Source organism: Mus pahari, chromosome 5, assembly GCF_900095145.1.
Source record: "Mus pahari chromosome 5, PAHARI_EIJ_v1.1, whole genome shotgun sequence".
Lineage (NCBI taxonomy): Eukaryota > Metazoa > Chordata > Mammalia > Rodentia > Muridae > Mus > Mus pahari.
The window spans coordinates 155,395,092-155,414,955 of record NC_034594.1 but is presented as its reverse complement, the minus strand read 5'-3'; the positions used below and the strand labels follow the sequence as shown (position 1 = coordinate 155,414,955).

General features: G+C 41.2%; 1 protein-coding gene across 2 annotated transcripts in view; it reads left to right on the top strand.

Moving 5' to 3' along the window:
- Positions 1 to 19,864, top strand: part of Brox (BRO1 domain and CAAX motif containing) — a 22,106-nt gene extending 2,242 nt beyond the window's left edge. For both annotated transcript variants that reach the window (XM_029538499.1, XM_029538498.1), the window contains exons 2-13: positions 522 to 638; positions 2,481 to 2,587; positions 3,059 to 3,155; positions 7,510 to 7,605; positions 9,481 to 9,553; positions 10,613 to 10,718; positions 11,549 to 11,638; positions 13,377 to 13,462; positions 14,912 to 14,993; positions 15,249 to 15,399; positions 16,543 to 16,702; positions 17,746 to 19,864. In XM_029538499.1, the coding sequence (XP_029394359.1) occupies positions 538 to 638; positions 2,481 to 2,587; positions 3,059 to 3,155; positions 7,510 to 7,605; positions 9,481 to 9,553; positions 10,613 to 10,718; positions 11,549 to 11,638; positions 13,377 to 13,462; positions 14,912 to 14,993; positions 15,249 to 15,399; positions 16,543 to 16,702; positions 17,746 to 17,832 (1,236 nt within the window). In that variant the 5' untranslated portion in view covers positions 522 to 537 and the 3' untranslated portion in view covers positions 17,833 to 19,864. The remainder of the gene's footprint in view (positions 1 to 521; positions 639 to 2,480; positions 2,588 to 3,058; positions 3,156 to 7,509; positions 7,606 to 9,480; positions 9,554 to 10,612; positions 10,719 to 11,548; positions 11,639 to 13,376; positions 13,463 to 14,911; positions 14,994 to 15,248; positions 15,400 to 16,542; positions 16,703 to 17,745) is intronic.

Here is a 19,864-nt window from a genome sequence, read left to right as displayed (position 1 = left end):
GAAAATAAAATCAATATAAAAACCTATTTACTTCAAGTAGACTTAGTCAAATGAAAGGGATCCATTTGACTCTGTTAAGGAAATAAGACCCATCTGTCTGGTCCTGAACCTTCCTGTTTGCAGCCATCCAACCAAAGTCTCAGCTTTGCTTCACAGAAGTCTAGTCTGGAAGCCCTGAAGTGTCAGCACCTCAGGCGCTCCCCCAGACCAGTGAGAGCACATACAAGACTCATAGCACCCGGAGGTTTTTGTTTAATGAGTATTAAAGTTTAAATATCATTGCTCTTCCGAGTCTTATCACTGAAGTTATTATGAACAAAATTTTCAGTTTTCTTATACAGGCATAATCTGAGTGTAGACTATCAAGACAAGATTTATTTGTCGTATTATATTTATAGATGGTTGTTTATGTATAATGGCTTACATATAAAATGTATATATCTTGTAAAATAGCCAGTTTTTACTGTGTTCTTTTCTACTGAGTGTTTCTTCTTTGACTTTTATGTCTTTTCTGGTGGTAGAGCACATTTTGTGAAGATGACCCATTGGTTTCATAGGAACCCATTAAAAGCTACAGCTCCCGTGTCTTTTAACTACTATGGCATGATCACTGGTCCTCCCGCTTCAAAGATTTGCAAGTAAGTATTGGTGCAACTTAAGTGTTGGTTGGGCAGTGAATCAAGGTACTTTTTAAAGTTCCATGATCGGTTCAGAAATGTGTACTGTACATTCCTGACATTAACTTGTAATAATTTTGTACTTATCATTAACAGATGAAGATCAAATCATGGAATATTTAAGCTTTGGTAGTCATCTAGGCCACATGCTTAATTTTAGATCAGTAAGTGAACTCCAGAAGGGCTAAAGCAGTAATAATCAAAGTCAAACTCTGTATTTCAACAGATCTATAAGATAGGATATAAGACTTGTTAATGGGCCAGACAGTAAATTATTTATGTTTCGAGCGGGGAGAGATTTCCTGTGATTTGAAATAGGCTTCAAAGTAGTGATAGAGGAGAAAGAACTTGAGCCTGAGGTTCACATAAACTGTTTAACTTAGATTTGGAGTTGGCAAAGTGTGCCCACTATATGTGTATTTGTGTATGTGTGTGCACATACGTGTGTGTTCATATGTGCGCACCACCCACAGCTCAACATGCAGAAAGTTAAATTCATCTTAAAATGGTACAAATTGAGGAAAGCATGCCTTTAAAATATGTGATTTAGGCATAGGCATAAGATCTGAGTTTGGATCCCTAACATTCACACAAAAAACTGGACAAGATGCATCTGAACCACAGAACTAAGGGACAAGGTGTTTGTAGAGTCGGGCAGAGCCAAGAGTTCCCTGGCCAGCAAGTTTAGCCAAAAGAGCAAATTAGTTGTAGGTTCAATGAGAGACCCAGACATCCAAATCCCCACCATCGCCCGGCTTTCACACACACCCAGGCATAAATATTGCATATGTGCATTTGTGCATGCACACTAACGTGCATGTAGAAGGAGGACATTTACAAATGGCTTTGAAAATATTCAGAGTATTATAATATACTATACATTCTGTGTGCTTACAATTTAAATTAGTCTTTAGCAGCTTACACACCTGTTTTAATGTCTTAGCTCAGTGCTGTCTACTGGGATTTCTGGAACTCTCCCTGCCTCCTGGATTGTATGTGGATATAGATTAGAGGTGGTGTAGATAGATCTAGGAGAGGAAATCACTGAAGATGTGACACTAGGGATCTCGAAAGTGAAAAGCAGAAGGCCAAAGACTGGCGGTTTGTAGGTGAGAGAAAACCAGGCACATAGAGAAGAAATGCTAACTAGAAGGAGCATCTTGAAATTAGAGCACTCACCGTGACCATAGGATAAAGGAATTGTGGAAAGAAAGGTAGAAGTGCTACACTTTTTGTTGCAGTGAAGAACAGTGTGTATGGGGCAACTCAGGTATTTTAAATTAATGGTCATATGGTTTTACATCTTCTGGATGTATATATTCTTATGGAATTGCCAAATTTAGAAATTCAAAATAATTATTAATTAAAATTATGCCTAGGTACATTAAATTTCTGTTTTCCAAAAAAAAAAATGAGCTAAGTAATAAAAATGAATGTTAAATACAGTCAGTTGTCTGTGTTAATGGACGCAGGTCTGCAGTGAGCTGAGTGATTGGCTCTGTAGCTAAGGCTCCTCCTCGCCCCTTTCGAGCACTGGAATTACAGGCGGTATTGCCAGGCCTAGTCAGTTTTTCAAACTTGCTGTATGTTTTTATTGCACAATTGGCATTGCCCTTTTAATTAGACTGAGTTTAGTTTTGTATAACTTCTGAATCAATTGTTACTAAAAACTTCATCTATTTTTATGAAGAACGTAGCGGGATCTGTAGGTGGTGTTCTAATGCTCTTAGGGTGTAGCCTCTGGGCTGCTTTTACGTAGTCTCGGGAACGTGACTGACTGACTTTACTATCTGTTGCCGTAAGTGACTTGAGGTCCGCCAGGGCTCGCCTCCTTGAGTTGTTCACTGATTTGAGCTGTAATCCAGAAACGATGAAGAATGCGGCAGACACGTATTTCTCTCTTTTACAAGGTTAGTCGCCACTATAAACTTGAACGTTTTTAAAAACCAACCATGTGGAAGTAGACACTTAACTTTTCAGATTCGGACAGATTAATCCCACAGGCTATTTTTGGAATGCATGGGTCTCAGAATGTGACATTGTAATGGTCTAACATTCTGAAAACTGGATATGTACACATTGTATATTCCGTTTCCAGAAGAATGCGTAAAATATAAAAGGGAAAACAGTACCAGAAGTGTCATTCCAACACCTGGAAAAGTAATTGCATGAATACATTTTGGGGGTGGAGGGGAATGGTTCAAGACAGGATTTCTCTGCATAGCCCTGGCTGTCCAGGAATTCACTTTCTGTCCTGGCTGGCCTTGAACTCATGAGATCCCTGCCTCTACCTTCTAAGTGCACATACTAGGAGTGAATAATATTTTAACCAGAACACATAATATTTGTTCCACCCTAAAATATGTTGTGTCTTTTTATAGGTTTCATAAATTCAGTGGGTGACTCTACCCAGGAAAGCAAATTACGATACATTCAGAATTTCAAGTGGACTGATACATTGCAAGGACATGTTCCGAGGTGAGCAGGCCCATGATGCCCCAAGTCCAAGTCTGTTTTTAACTGTATAGCTAGTGTATTTGAAGAAGAAAACATTTTCATTTGATGGGACATTAATTAAAACAATGGCTTAAACTAAAGTATGTACTATTAAATTTTAAAAATCTTTCTATAAAACAAACATCTATTCTTAAGATAACCTGAATATTAATTTTAAACACCTTTGATTTATAGCACCCAGTATGTAATCCACAATTGGCTTCATTTTTCTTCCCTCTTTCAAGCTGTGTTTCTGCTCTTAAAACTTCACAGCTTTTCTACTATTCAGTGATTGTTTACGGATCATTGTGCTGTTAACCTCTATTTTTAAAAACAGAATTGGATTGTTAAAATGTCAGTAGATCTCTGTTTAATAAAAAATAGAAAAGGAACCACCAAGATGGCTCAGTATTTAAAGGTGCTGGCTGCCAAGTCTGACAGAGTTCAATTCCCAGAACCTCATCAAGAGAGGAGAGAACCAACTCTCACAATTTTCCTTTTGACTTCCACATGTCTTGTGGCACGTGTGTATCCACAAACACAAATAAACAAGTATGTAGATAAGGAAATGTAAAGGGATAAAGTGAAAACAGAAAGGAAGGGATTGGAGATCCCAGATCCCAGAGTGGTGCTACTATAAGAAGAATGGGCACTGTGTTCACACGTGCGAGACACAATGCAGGTTTTGACATGAACATCTACTTTGACTAGATTTTGATGTAAAGAAGGAAGGACACTGAGGAACACTGTGAGAGAACACTGTAGGCCTGATGCGTGATGCAGTGCTCGGATGGAGACAGTGCCTGTGCTTATTGCTTTCCCTTCTCCCGCCCTGGACGGGTTATGTGGACTTAGTGTGTTCAGTACCAGTGTTCTCCAAGACCTTTTCTGATTTTCTCTATGTAACCAGCCTGGTTTTCATCCAGAATTAAGGATTTGTTTTTGTAAAGACTATTTTTTAAGAGTCAAAGCTGCATTACAATGGGAATTTGAAGAGGCCATAAAATGACTTAAAATAAATAAATTTCGTGCTTTCCCCACATCATCCCAAATATTGACTCCATCTGGGGTTTTTGTTGTTGTTGTTTTTGATAATTTTTGGGGGGTTTTCTGTTGTTGTTTTTTTTTGTTTTGTTTTTCTTTTAGGTTTTTGTTTTTGTTTTTTTTGTTTGTTTGTTTGGTTGGTTGGTTTTTTTGTTTGGTTTTTTGGTTTTTTCGAGACAGGGTTTCTCTGGCTGTCCTGGAACTCACTCTCTAGACCAGGCTGGCCTCAAACTCAGAAATCCACCTGTCTGCCCCCCAAGTGCTGGGACTAAAGGTGTGCGCCACGTTCTTATTTGGTTGTGGTGGTGTTTCTTTGGGTTTTTTTGTTTGTTTTTTGTTTTTTCAGCATTTCATTAAGATAGTGAGGAATTATGTGGTTAAGCTAAGCATGGTAGCTCATGCTGATAAACTGAGCACTGGGGGGAAGCCCGAGGCTGGAGGATCAATCATGATCTTGAAGCCAACCTGGACAGCAGAGCAAGACTTTGTCTTTAAAAAGGATATATAAAAAAATTAAGTAATATAACCTTAAGTAGTATTCAATACTCAGTACATATGAACTGTATACTTGATTGCATCATACTTAGAAATGATACTACATATTTATGTTGTGGGAAATATTAAAAAAAAAAAAACTGCAAATTCCCATGCTATGCCCTGCTACTCTCAGTCCCAGCTGCCTGGCCACCAACCATGCACAGGAGGGCAATGGCCGACCTGTTTTTATTTCATGGAGACTCTGACTCAGAACTCCACAATCTCTCCACTCAGCTTGCTATGTTCCCACTGGTGGGTGGTTACCATGCCAAACCCCTACTGCAAAACCCCCTCAGCCTTCGTAGTGCACCTCAGGCAAGCCTACACTTTGTCTCATTCCTTTCTCTCTTGAACCCGGAAGAGCCACCGAGAAAAGGAAAACACAGTACAAACTTAGTTCAGAAATGACGGTAACTTGCAGCAACTAAAACCCTAATCTTGTAAACCTTATTAAATCTAAATACTCCAGTGGTGAATCCTGACAGATCTTCCATTGAAACCATGAGATGCTTGTTATCTACATCTTGTCCTCACTATCCCGCCCAAAAAAGACCTAACTCTTTCCTGCTTCCTCTCTTCCTCCATCCAACCCAGAAGTCCCTCCTACTCGCCCAGTGATTGACTCCTTTTTTTCATTAAGGGATTGGTTCACAAGAAGTCACCTGAGCCAGGCACGCCTTTAATCCCAGCACTTGGGAGGCAGAGGCAGGCGGATTTCTGAGTTTGAGGCCAGCCTTGTCTACAAAGTGAGTTCTAGGACTGCCAGGGCTACACAGAGAAACTCTGTCTGGGGGGGGGGGGGACAAAACAAACAAAAAAGTCACCTGAGTATGTGACTCACTCTTTGTCCTAAGCCCCTCCCAGGAGAGCAGAATTAGCATCAAAATACAAACAGCACCAGGCCCATCCACAACATATGTGTTTGTGCCAAAACAGTCTCACTCTAGTTCAGTGTCCTCAAATTTGTCATGTAGCTTGGGCTGGCCTGGAACTCATGGCAGTCCTCCTGACTTAGGCTCCAGTGTGCTGGGGTGAGCACCACACCCAGTGGAAAAATAACTTTGTATATTACATTGTGTCTTAGGGTTTTAGTGCTGTGAAGAGATGCCATGACCATGGTAACTCTTAAAGGAACACATTTAATTAGAACTGGCTCACAGTGTCAGAGTTTTAGTCTGTTATGGTGGAAAGCATAACTGTGTGCAGGCAGACATGGTGCTGGAAAAGGAGCTGGGAGTTTACATCTTGATCCATGGGTAGCAGAAGGGGACTGTCAAAGCCCACCCCCGTGGTGATAGACTTCCTCCAACAAGGCCACACCTACTCCAACAAGACCACACCTCCAGTAATGCTACCTCTATAACCAGCATTCAAACACAGAGTCTAGAGGGGCCATACCTATTCAAACCACCAGATAGTCATACTACTATTTAGATTGTGCTGTTGAAATTGTTCTAAAACAAGGTTGTAGCTTAATAGTAGACATCTAGCATTTGTAAAGCTCTAGATTTGATCCTCAGAAACACACACACACACACACAACTCTCTCATATAAATTAGCAGACCAGGGACCAGTGAGATGGTACATTGAGTAAAGCTAGTTGAATGCAAGCCTGCTGACCAGCGCTCGCTCCCCAAGACCCACACGGTAGGGGAGAACAAACTCCTGCAAGTTGTCCTCTGGCGTCCACACCTGCTCATCCTGTGGACACACACTTACTCACTCACTCACTCACTCACTCACACTTTTGGTTCCATCCTAAGCTTTCTGACATTTTGAGGACGAGTCTCAGAAATACATAGTTCTGGAGCTATTTTGTGTAGCTTTGGGAACTACTTTTTCATGATTATTATTATTATTGTGAAGTACACAGTTCATACTTGTGCTGGTTAATCTTTTGTCGGCTTGATGTAAACTCCGGAACTCGACTGAGAAAATGCCTCCAGCAGGTTGGCCTATGCGCCATTTTCTTGATGAATGATTCTTGTGAAGATCGTCCAGCTCACTCTGGGTGATACCACCCTGGGCAGGTAGTCTTGGGTTGTATAAAAAAGCTGAGCAAGCCACAGAGAGCAGACCAGTGAGCCGTGTGCCCCCATGGCCTTTGCTTCAGCTTCTGCCTCCAGCTCTGCCCTGAGTTTCTGTTCTGACTTCATCTTCATGGTGTACTCTAAGCTATAAGATGAAGTGAACCCCTTCTTCCCCCAAGTTGGTTTTTTTGGTTGGTTGTGGTATGTGTGTGTGTGCGTAGTTTAGCAAATAGAAAGCAAACTAAGACAATGCTGGACCACTGTATTTAGATTGTTATCTGTATCAAGTGTTCCAGTCACACTTTTGTTTGTTGTTGTTTGGGCTTTTTGTTTGTTTGTTTGTTTTTGGAGACAGGGTCTCACTATGTAGCTAGCTCTAACTGTCCTGGAACTCACTGTGTAGACCAGGCTGGCCTCCAACTCACAGTGATTTACCTGCCTCTGCCCCCTGAGTACTAGGATTAAAAGTGAGAACAACTACCCCAGCTTCTGTCTTCATAATTGTTTTTAATTACTGCATTTTATTTATTAGGTATGTGTGTGGTCATGTGTACATGTGTATGTGCCTGCATGTCCTAGTGCGTATGTAAAATGTAAAGAATAGCATGCAGGGTTCCTAGAGATTGAACTCGGGCAGCAAGAGCCTTTATCTGCTACACCATTGAGCTTTGTATAGCAATGCCATCATCATTTCAGAACTTGATGATTTCATTTGTCATTCCAGTGCCCAGCAGGATGCTGTTTTTGAACTGATTTCCATGGGATTTAATGTAGCACTGTGGTACACAAAATATGCTTCAAGATTGGCTGGAAAAGAAAAGTAAGTTAGAAAGCAAAGGTCACATGTGTCTATATTATTTTTTAAATATACCAAGTTTAAGTCTAGGCTATTTATTCTGAGGTTCCATTTGAAGTCAGTAGAAGAATCCTTATTTCATACTTAGGTACTACAGTCGTGCAGCTCAGTCTTTGTTCTGTAAATTTGTATTTGTTGTCATTGGGGTAGGAGAGGGGTACACATGCCAAGGCACACGTGGAGATCAGGTCAGCTCTGTGGAGTGTGTTCTTCCCTCCTCCCACCATTACATGGCTTCCAGAGAGCGATCGCAGGTTGGCAGTATGAGCAGCAAGCCGTCTCGTCACCTCTGCTCTGTGATGAAAACATTCCTAACCTTGTTACATGGTTGACCTAAGTAAAGTCCCAAACCAAGAAATAATTTTTACAATGTGACAATTTGTCTATATTTAATATCTATCAACAAAACCAGGCATGTTTCCAGACTCCTTTAATCCCAGCCCCCAGGGGCAGAGGAAGATGGACAGCCAAGGCTACACAGAGAAGCCCTCTTGAAAAACCAAACCAACCAAACAAATAAATACTGTAAACAATAAAGATTAAAAACAATAACAGAATTAGTTAACAAAATTGCAGTTCATTGTAGGCTATCCAGTTTGAAATGTATGATCTCAAATACCGTCAAGTCAGCTGAAAGTAAGGGATGGGAATAGGCAATCCATGAACCAGGTAGGAAGCCTTAGAAGCATAAAAAACCATGCTCAGAGGACTAAAGAACTGGACACTAGAGTCAGTGAGGTAGCTCCATGGCAAAGTGCTTGCCCCCTGACAGAACAAGCCCCAGTGTGACTCAGATCCCACCCAAAGATGCAAGACGAGAACTGAGCCCACAGACTTGTCCTGGAGGCTCCAGTCAGGCACACGGAGGAAATAACAATATTTTCTTAAGAATTATAAAAGTTGGGCTGGCGAGATGGCTCAGCGGGTAAGAGCACCCGACTGCTCTTCCGAAGGTCCGGAGTTCAAATCCCAGCAACCACATGGTGGCTCACAACCATCCGTAACGAGATCTGACGCCCTCTTCTGGAACGTCTGAAGACAGCTACAGAGTACTTACATAGAATAAATAAATTAAAAAAAAAAAATTATAAAAGTAAATGAGACAGTGGTTGTGATAACTAACATAGTTACAGAATTAGGAAACTGACCAATTAGTTATGATTCATCCATCTATAATAATATACAGCCATTTAAAATGAATCATGTTTGCTGATGTAAAATGATAGAAATGACCAGTGTCTATAGTTACCATGTGTGTTAAATTCATAATAGTTTGTATTTGTTTATGACAGAACAATCTGGAAAGAAAATAAGATCATTTAGCATTTATTTCTAGGCAAGGTCTCTATTCATCTGCAGAGTCTTGGGATATGTTTTACATGATTTTTTTTAAAAAAAAAGTTTCCAATTTTTTATTAGGTATTTACTTCATTTTCATGTCATATGCTATCCCCAAAGTCTCCTATACCCCCACCCCCATTCCCCTTCCCACCCACTCCCACTTCTTGGCCCGATTTTTATTTTTTTTAATGTCAAATTAGATTTTTTTTTAAATAAGAAAATTAATAACAAGACAAATAACTACTTTGTTTTCTGATGCGTTTAAATGATGTGTCTGTATGTGGGTGCATGCACAGCCATGAGGTCATCTCTAGCTAGAGTCAAAGGCATTGTAAGCCGCCTGAAGTGGGTGCTGGGGAGTGAACTCAAGTCTCCTGCAAGAGCCCTAAGTGTTCTTAGCAACTGAGCCATCTCTTCAGCCTCTCTGTTCTGATAATGCATTGGCTTAGTTCCAGAAATAAGATTCATCATCTAATTAACTTAACTACTGTCTTAAAGCATAACAGAAGATGAAGCAAAAGAAGTTCACCGAAGCCTAAAAATTGCAGCTGGGATTTTTAAACATTTAAAGGTACAGTATGGGGATAGAAGGAGGTGTTAATTCTTGAACTGTCTAGAGGGATTAGTAAAGCATTGTGTCACAGGAGGTAGTTCAACTCCTGCAGGGAGTTGGTTCAAGAACAGACTGCCCCTTTCACATCTCCATAGCAAAGTCCAGATACATAAGTGTCTTTTCTAAAATGATGGGGTCTCTGCATGTAAGCCGTGCACATCCTGTATACTGTAAATCATCTCCTGTCTAGCACAGTGTAGTGTTCCATGAGTACTTGTTTTACTGTATTGGTCAGAGAAATGTCTGTACAGACTCAGCATGGATGCAATCTTAGGTGGCTGTGTGCAGACGTGGAGTGCTTAAATGCTGAGTGTTAGTAGCTCACTGCTAACTCATAATGAGAAATTTTAAGTGGTAATATTCTGCTTCTTTTTCTGTCTCTTCACGCTAGGTGAAAACAAAACAGATAAATCAGTGTCTGTGCTGTTGTGCATTGCTCTCTGCAGTTGCAAGGAGCAGTCACAATTCCACAGAACTGAGGGTGCACACCAGGTCTCTCCCTGGCCAGCCAGTCATTGCATGCTTACTGTGTCAGATAGCTTGAAGATGGGATGGGAACTCTGAGGAAATATGTGTCTTCTTGTGAGACTGCACATCTGATTCCTTCTGGTTACAACTACTGACCACTGAGGACCTCTCGGAGCCAGCTTTATGGTGTCTTTTCATCCTGAATTAGATGTAGAATTTGGATTATTTTCTTTCCATCATTAGTTTTCACTGTGAATGAACAGTTCACAGTACAGAAGAGAATTTCAGTTACTATTGCAGCTAAGTACTTTCTAAGATGAAAGTGCTTTGCATTACATTGTATCAGCAAAGAAATCTGCCCATAACCTAAATTTTGCTGTTGGGTTGCTTATGAAGTTCACTTTGAATACTCAGGACCTCACCTCGCCTGTGTGCTCACAGCTGCAGCTTGGTCTGCCTGCTTAGGTTCCCAGTGAGTCTGTAATCTGTCTTATCTCTAAGTTGTATCTTTTTCACCTTGACAACAATGTTTCTGTTCTTTCTCTCTAGGAAAGTCATATACCCAAACTTCTTACACCAGCAGAAAAGGGGCGGGATTTAGAGGCTCGGCTCATCGAAGCTTATATCATCCAGTGCCAGGCCGAGGCTCAGGAAGGTATCCTAAATACTGTAAGGTGTCTTCTGTTTGTTTCGAAGAATATTTATATTGGATTTTAATTCTCAGATTAAGCCATATTACGTTTCAGGTTTTAAAGATTGATTGTGAGGGTTATTATCTTTATCATCTCCTTTGCTGTCAGCAAAGGAAAGTTCCTTCTAGCTAATGCTCCTTAAAGGCATACCTTCTTTGACAGCATTACTGTTAATCTTTGGGTTTTCTTTTTCTAAGGTTTATTGTTAGGCATGCACATGTGCATGTGTAGAACTATTTAATGTTCTGCCTTTGGAGGTCAGAAGAGGACACCAGATCCTCTGAAGCCTTCCAGAATGCCTGCTAGGAACTGAACTTGGTTCCTCTGAAAGAGCACGATGTGTTCTTAACTGTGAGCCATTGCTCTGGTCCCAAACATTGACTCTTTAGCTTGTCTTTCCTCTCATTTTGTGCTTGCTGTTTTCTTCTTCCAATCGTTAACTTACATTGAAGTCTTCATCTTTCAGTTGCAAAAAAACCAGGAAAGTAACTTCCCAAGGTTTTTTTTATCTGTATTTCAAAATGGAGTGCTTTGAAAGTGTTTTTCCTTATGTTATGCTATTTTATAGGACTTATGTGTGCTTGGCTAATAATTAGCTAGTTATGTAAAGATACTCAAAATCAGTGTCCTCTGTCTGTGTTTATATTTGCTATAAATTGTTAGAGTAAAACTTATTTGAAAAAGAAAAACTATGAAAATTTGCAAACAGACCATCAGGTCGTCTTTGCTATAATGACTGAACTTCCCATAGATGCTGTAAACTCAGAGAATGTAACTCGTGTGTTGGTTACAGTGACTATTGCCCGAGCCATTGAGCTGAAGCACGCTCCGGGACTGATCGCTGCACTTGCCTACGACACAGCCAGCTTCTACCAGAAAGCAGGTGAGCCCGCTGTCTCGGCACACGCTCAGGTCTTAGATTCTCACTGAAAAAAAAGGGAGGAAAAGATTCTCCTATTTTCCATTACAACACTAGGAGAAAGTCTGAGAGCTGAGGAGAAGGGGTCGATCCCTGTGGCTCGCTAACCATCCAGCCTTGCTCCATCAGTAAGTTCCAGGTAAAAGTGAAGAGATCTTGTCTCACCACACAAGAGGATTAGCCTCCATATAAGGCACACACATGTGCATGCTCCTCTCAGACATGCATGTGCACATATACCTGTGAATTAATTAATAAGTTATAAGTTAATATATGAGGAGCTCAGACTATAGCTAGGAGTAGAGCACTGTATGAGTCCCCAGAGCCTCCACAGCTTGTGTGTCAGATGACTTCTAATGGGCTTTTCTACCAACTATGTCCAGTCAAATGGAGCCTTTGATCTTTATGGACCTTATAACTACCTTATGTTAGTATGTACATACATATGTGTGTATGTAGTTAGTTTTTAAGACTGGGACTTTCTGTGTAGTCCTGGCAGTCCTAGAACTAAGTAGACCAAACTGACCACAACCTCCAGAAATCCAAATGCCTTCAAGGTACTGAGACTAAAGGCATGTAACACCCACTCAGATCTTTATAACTCTTTCATAATTCTTAACATTATTTAGATTAGATAATGACAGTAAAGTGTTATTTGACCACCTATAACTTGACTATAGCATGTGCAAGGTGCAGCCAGACTTGGCTCCTGTGATGTAGGGAACATGCCTAGGTTTCTGTTTGGGCTGGTTACTGTTTTAGTTGCTGAGTAGATAAGAATAAATTCACAGGGGCTGGTGAGATGGCTCAGTGGGTAAGAGCACCCGACTGCTCTTCTGAAGGTCCGGAGTTCAAATCCCAGCAACCACATGGTGGCTCATAACCATCCATAACAAGATCTGATGCCCTCTTCTGGAGTGTCTGAAGACAGCTACAGTGTACTTACATATAATAAAAGTGTATTAATTTAAAAAAAAAAAAGAATAAATTCACAGTCTGGGGAAGAGTCGGGTTCTGATGTAAGATACGTCAGTGGGGTAAGGAACTGAACAGTGTGGACGTGCTAGTGAAGGTTTGCAATAGGCAGGTGGCTTTTTAGTCTCATTTCAAAACAAACTGAGTCTGATTTGACTGGATTATAATTCTGAAAGAAACTTCCCAAGCTCGCACCTGACTTGCTATGTAATGGAATTGGCTGGCTCAGTGTCTGCAGGCTTTGGAGGAAATGAAGACAGGTTTGACAGTTAAATGAAGTTGACATTAAGGAAGACAGAACGTGTTTGGATTATGTGAGCACATGTGGACCTGTGAGTGAGTGAATGTGGATTTCTTTATGCAAGGTTCAGTGATGGTTGACTGGATATGAGTTGTTTCTGGCAGGCAAATAGACTGCTATGTGCCTGGCTATCTTATATACAACTTTAAAGTTATGATATAAATACTTGCTTTGAAATCCTTAGTTCTGTCACATTTTGTCATTAACTTAAAGCTACATTAGCCATCAAATTGAAGAGGTATTTAAGTTGTTCAAATATGTAATTATGGGGAAATAAATCATGTTAAAGTATTTAGTGCTTTGTTTTAATGTATGAAAGCCTGAGTTTAGACAGTAGTCTGCTTTTAGCACTAGAACACAGGAGCTAAGCAATGCTCCAGTGAAACAGGGTGAAATGATACTTTGCTTTTTAAAATCTAACTTTAGATCATACTTTGTCCAGTTTGGAGCCTGCACACTCTGCTAAATGGAGAAAGTACCTTCACTTGAAGATGTGCTTCTACACAGCTTATGTAAGTGCCAGTAACCCTGAAGACAGTGAGCACCGCAGACAGTGAGCCCCACAGACAGTGAGCCCCGAAGACAGTGAGCCCCACAGATAGTGAGTGTACTCTCACCAGCCCCCCTCGCCACCCACTAATCCTTAGCAACTCACCAGTGATGGGCAGCTTTCAGTAAATGTTCACTGGCAGGAGTGGGTTGGAGGAAATGGTAGGGAGTTGTAAACCTGGAATTGCTACATCCAAAGCAAAGGCTGGAGACATGAGAATTCTCTTTATTTACATTTCAAATGCTATCCTGAAAGTTCCCTATACCCTCCTCCCGCCCCTGCTCCCCTACCCACTGACTCCCACTTCTTGGCCCTGGCATTCCCTATACTGGAGCATATAAAGTTTGCAAGACCAAGGGGCCTCTCTTCCCAATGATGGCCAAATAGGCCATCTTCTGCTATATATGCAGCTAGAGACCTGAGCTCTGGGGGTACTGGTTAGTTCCTATTGTTGCAGACCCCTCTCTCTGTTGTTTCATTCTATTTGGAAGGACAGCAACAAATTCTCCTCTTAATGGCCTGAAGATGGTTCAGTAGGTGAAGAACTTACAAAGCAAATGTGAGGACATGAGTTCAGAGGCCATGTAAAGCCGGTGCACATCTGTAATCCCAGCAGCCCTACAAGGCAGAGAAGCCAGCAGCTAGCCATGCATACCTCACAGCAAGCAACAGGACGCCCTGCTTCAGACAGAGTGGAAGGCAGGGACTGACCTCCAACAGCCTGCCTTGCTCACACCTCTATACTCACACTGATTGTGTTGTTGGCTTTTGATCTTAATCTTAGCTATACCACACAGTATCTATCACCTAGGTATATACCACCGGTGTGTGCCTTTTAGAAGTTCCTTACCAGCTAGTTAAACTACCAAACTCATTCCAGGGTTGTTAGCATGTGAGAGGCAGTTAAGTGAGTATTTTTATCCCTTACACGTCATAATGTTTCCCAGCCTCCTGCTGCCCAACACCATGAGTCTGCATCAACTGATTTTTAAAGAGTAGACTTTCACGGTGTTGCATTTTTCTTAAAACCTATGGTCCTTGCTAGGTGTGGTGATGCATGCCTGTATCCCTAGCATTTAAAGGTGAGGCTGGAGGCTCCTGGACCCAGTCTGAATTTCAGCAGACTCTGCTGCAGGGGACACACACAAAGACTACCCTTTACATATGCATAAATAATTTTCTCCTTCATCTACCTCTGTCCTAATTTTAAAAAGAAGCTTCAACTAGCAGGTTTTCTCTCGGAATGTGATTAGAAACCTACTCTGCCTCAGGGCTGGACCAACAGAGGTGTGGGGTGGGGCTTACCTCAGGTAAATGAGATGATGAATTACATCAGTAATCCAAGTGGTGACTGACAGTGCCTAGCTGACGTGTAAGGACAGAACACATGAAAACTCATTTCTTTTACCAGGCGTATTGCTACCATGGCCAGACTCTGTTGGCGAGTGATAAATGTGGAGAAGCAATCAGATCTCTCCAAGAAGCAGAAAAATGTAAGTTTGGTTTTTAGAATTAGAATTTTAACTCTCTCTTAAGAAAAAAATAAAAAACCTTTCATTCTAAAGGGAATGAGTAGATTCTGGCCAAGTTCTTGAAATGGGCAAGATAGAGAAAAGGAAACCTTCCCTGGAACCTGGAGAAAAGCCGCCTTGCGCAGTGTTGTCAGTGGGTTGTGTTTCTAGTGTGCAAACAGCTGGAGTTATGTCGCTGACTTAAAGCAGTATTCTGAACCATTGCCCTCTCCGCAGTGTACACAGAGGCGGAAGCCCTATGCAAAGAGTATGGGGAAACCAAAGGACCGGGGCCGACGGCCAAGCCGTCAGGACACTTGTTCTTCCGGAAGCTTGGGAGCCTTGTGAAGAACACCCTGGACAAATGTCAGAGAGAAAATGGCTTCATGTGAGTCCTGCTCACTCCTTATCTCTAGTACCGCAGGGCCATAACTGTTAACACAGCAATAGCTTAATACACTTCTTATCTCTAGTCCCACAAGATCTGTCTTAAATTGCATTTAAATGTAATATTAATTTGCTTTTTAAATTGGTGATAAAATTGTTTGTAAGGTCTTTTATTCTGTATGTGATGATGTCATAAAAATAGATTTTTAAAATTTAAATGTGAATTGTTAAAGTTTATTTCATCAGGACACTCCCATAAAGACTTCATTTTCTTTTACCCTTGTTTCCATGTTACTTCTGTGTGCAGGGTATGTGTGAAGTGTGGGTGTAGTATATGTTTGACAGGAGTGATTGGCCCAGGGAGTGGCACTATTTGGAGGTGTGACCTTGTTGGAATAGGTGTGTTATTGTGGGTGTGGGCTTTAAGACCTTCATCCTAGCTGCCTGGAAGTCAGTCTCCCACTAGCAGCCTTCAGATGAAGATGTAGAACTTTCAGCTCTGCCTGCATCATGCCTGCCTGTATGCTATCATGCTCCCACCTTAATGATCATGGACTGAACCTCTGAACCTATAAGGCAGCCCCAATTAAATGTTGTCCTTATAAGACTTGCCTTGGTCATGGTGTCTGTTCACAGCAGTAAAACCCTACTAATAAAGGGGGAGAGTGTGTGTGTTCAACTTCTTTTGTATATTTCTCTCACTTTGGTGTGAATTAACTATAAAGCAAGAAATTTTAAAATTCTCATAACTCTTCCTGGTCTTTTCAGGAAGTAGAACATGACTGTTAGTAAATCACTGTGCAAGCTATATTTCTGTGCCTTTCCCTGCCTGTCTGTCTGTATTCTTTGTATGACACTGCATTAGGTCACACTGAACTTTTCATTTGTCTGGTTCAGTTTTTAATCACTTCCCTTGAAAATAGACTGAGCCTCCAAGTCCAGGCCCATGGCCCCTCTTTCTGTCCTTGGAAGCTTCTATTGCATTGTGCTGTGGGTAATAGAGCTTCCTGACTTTATCAGCTGTCCACATGTGACTGTCCCTCAGGGCAGAGAACTGTCATATTCATTGTAGACCTCGAACATATTAGGTGCTCAAGTAGTTGCTGAATAACGAATAAATCATTATTCAAATTGTTTTTTGCAGTTACTTTCAAAAAATTCCAACAGAAGCCCCACAACTGGAACTCAAAGCAAATTATGGGCTGGTAGAGCCTGTGCCTTTCGAATTCCCTCCTATGAGTGCTCACTGGACACCGGAAGCATTGGCTGCGTTTGATCTCACCAAGAGACCCAAGGATGACAGTGTATGAGAACGGGGTTTAGCCTTACAGTCAGAATATAGAGAAGAAGATGGTGCTAGTATTGTATCTTTGTCTACATTCTCAGTAACCTCACTGTGGTGCTTAATCTGCTCTGGTGTCCATTGCTCTCAGAAGTAGCCCTGTGCCTTCAGTCCTCTGGCTTTCTGTGTAATTCATTCACATTGTTTCAACAGTGTTTTGTTTTCATGACTTGTCAGTCAGTGCTCTCCCTAAGAGTGTGGGAAAGGCCCTGGTGTTGATGTTGCTATAGCAATGCTCCTCCCGACATTGGGCATTTGAAGACTGGATTTAACTTCAGCTTTAGTCGTCCAGGAGTAAACACTTTCAGTCACTTAGACCTAAGCTCCCATGGCGCTCTCAATATGTGGTAGCTCACAGGGGAAGGGCTAGGTTTAGTTACCAAAGGACTAGAGATCCATGACAAAAAGGGTGGGATTGCTTTACAGCCTCGGTATACCTTGAAATTGTAGGTTAGGCAGTTTCCTCCCATACAACTACTCCTTAAAGTAGCCATCTTTGCTCCCTGTGAAGGTTCTAAAATAATATCTTTTTTTAAAGATTTATTTATTTATTTATTTGATATTATGAGTATACTGTAGATGTTTACAAACACACCAGAAGAGGGTATCGGATCCCATTACAGATGGTTGTGAGTCACTATGTGGTTGCTGTGAATTGAACTCAGGATCTCTGGAAGAGCAGTCAGTGCTCTTAACTGCTGGGCCATCTCTCCAGCCCACAATAGTACTGTGTCTAGAGACAGCTTATGTTGCCATACCTCATCTCCACATGTCAGGGCCCCATTATTGAGTTGTTCCTTCCTGGAAGGATTGTAGAGCAGGAGTACCTCCTGGGCAAGGGGACCCACAGTCCATGTTCCCACCTGCTGGGATGCAGCTTCTGAGATGGGTGGCAGCCTCAGTGCTGCCCTTAAATAGAGCAGCCTTGAAGGTCTGAAGTAGGGCAGGTCTTTGTGGGGTTTCTCTACTTCATCTGCATATTTACCTTGTTTTCTTTCTCCTTAGATCAAACCCAAACCGGAAGAGGAAGTGAAACCTGTAAAGGAACCAGACGTCAAACCTCAGAAGGACACTGGGTGTTCTGTCTCATAAGAATGTCACTCAGTGCAGTCTCTGCTGGTCCAGAAGAGAAACTGTGGGACTTCAGTTCCCCGTTCCTGATTTCTCTGAAGCCCATAGGATAATTGTTAGCTTCAGAGCAACTTGGCCTTTCGTTTATTTATTCTTGATTTTTAACATAGAGGCATTTCATGATTTTGCTTCTGGGCTCTGCTTTTTTAATCAGGACAACATTTGGAAGGGTTGTTTTTTATGCTTCTAATGAGTATATGTGGGGGGTTGGACCTTTTTTGAACTCTAGATAGTAAGCTTCATGTTAATGTTTTTCTACTTTCACAGAAATGTTTGTTCTTCTTGTTTGATACCAGAAGAATGTTTTGAAGAGAGATGGGTTCGCCTCTCATCACCACCTTGTCAGATCCGAGTCTAGCTTGGTCTGTGGCGGGGAAACAGAATCACAGTTAAAATCAGAAAACCTCAGACCAAACTCTTTCCCTGTACTTAACCAGATGACTAGAAAATCCATGTCTTCAAGAATATGGAAGTTACATGGAGTCAGCAGTATGGGTCTGTGCCCCTCGGCCCAGCTTAGGGTCGGAGTGCCATGCTCTCTCCACCCGCACTACTGACACAGTGGTTGTTTTCTTACAAGTACCTTTTCTAATGAACTTTCTACTTAAGGGGTAAAGCTTTGTACTAGCATTTAGTGCTTCTGTGTAGAGAGAGAAAGAATGGTAGTGTGTTTTGAAGATGTTAAATGTTGCATGTTGTAAAGAAAGCCTTCGTAAACTCAGCCAAGATAGGTTGTCCTCAGCCAAGATAGGTTGTCCTGACCACACTGGTAATTCCTTGTTAGACGTGTTTTAAGAAAATGCCTTTGTTCCCTGATTCTGGTGGACATTGTGTTTTTAACATGGTTTTCTTCAATATGTATCCTATCGAAATGGCTTGGCGTTAGGCCATAGGCCATAGTGACAGAAGTTAGGATATGGACATACAAACTATGATCTTTAAAGTGGGTTGAATCACTTAAAGGATCTGCTTATACCCACAAACTGGGAATGGTGGGTGTGTGAGACTTTACCAAGTAACAGATGTGGGTACTAAGACTACTTGGTTACTCTCCCGGGGTTAACTTCCTTTTCTAGGTGACCGATTGCTTCACATAATAGGAATAATTAAATGTAGTGAGAACTTACTTTGTGCCAGACAGTGTATAGGCACATACATAGACCACTGCATCCCTTTAGCAACCCTGTGAGAAACACATAAATCTGCATAAAGTATTGAAACAGGAATATACATCTCATGGTGAAGAATGAAGAGATTATACCTGTCAATCAAGATTGTCAATAAATCATATATCATAGTTTATACTCCTTTGAAAAGCTACATATAATCACTAAGAGTTTTTTTAAAAAAATTTTAAATGTTAGTTACAGCTTGCAGTATCTAATATTTGAAGCTGTAGCTTTCAGAATACTTGGAGTAACTACTGAATGGGCATTAAGTTTTATTTTGCTGCCTATAGAAAAACAATACTTTATTACGTTGTCACCCTTCCTACAGAGTCACTTATTAAATGCCAGTTACTGACAAAGCTAACTAGTACTTGCTGCTGCCTGTTTACGCTCTGCCTGTAGGACTTGCTCTGTGTACTAAAACTCATTAACCTAGATAGGCATGCTGCGATTTCTGTGGACTCAACGGCCATTCATGAAATGGAAACACATACTATGTCCAGCGCTTCTGTAAAGGGCAGTAAATGCAGGTGTTGAAATCCATAATTGGCAATGTTCACAGGATCGCAGGAGCAGTCATCAGTTGACTGCAAAGGTAACACCAGAAGCCTAATATATATCCCATAACAAGGTTCTGAAGTAGTAGTAGGAATCTGGGGAGACACTGAATATAAAGCACTGGCAGGCAGGCTGTGGAGAGATGAAACTGGACATTGGTGTTGCATGTATTTCATACCAGGTGAGGACAGCTCACATGCTACTTCTGTACAGTGTTTATATGATTTATCTTTTTATTTATGAAAATAAAAGCCATTTTACTTACA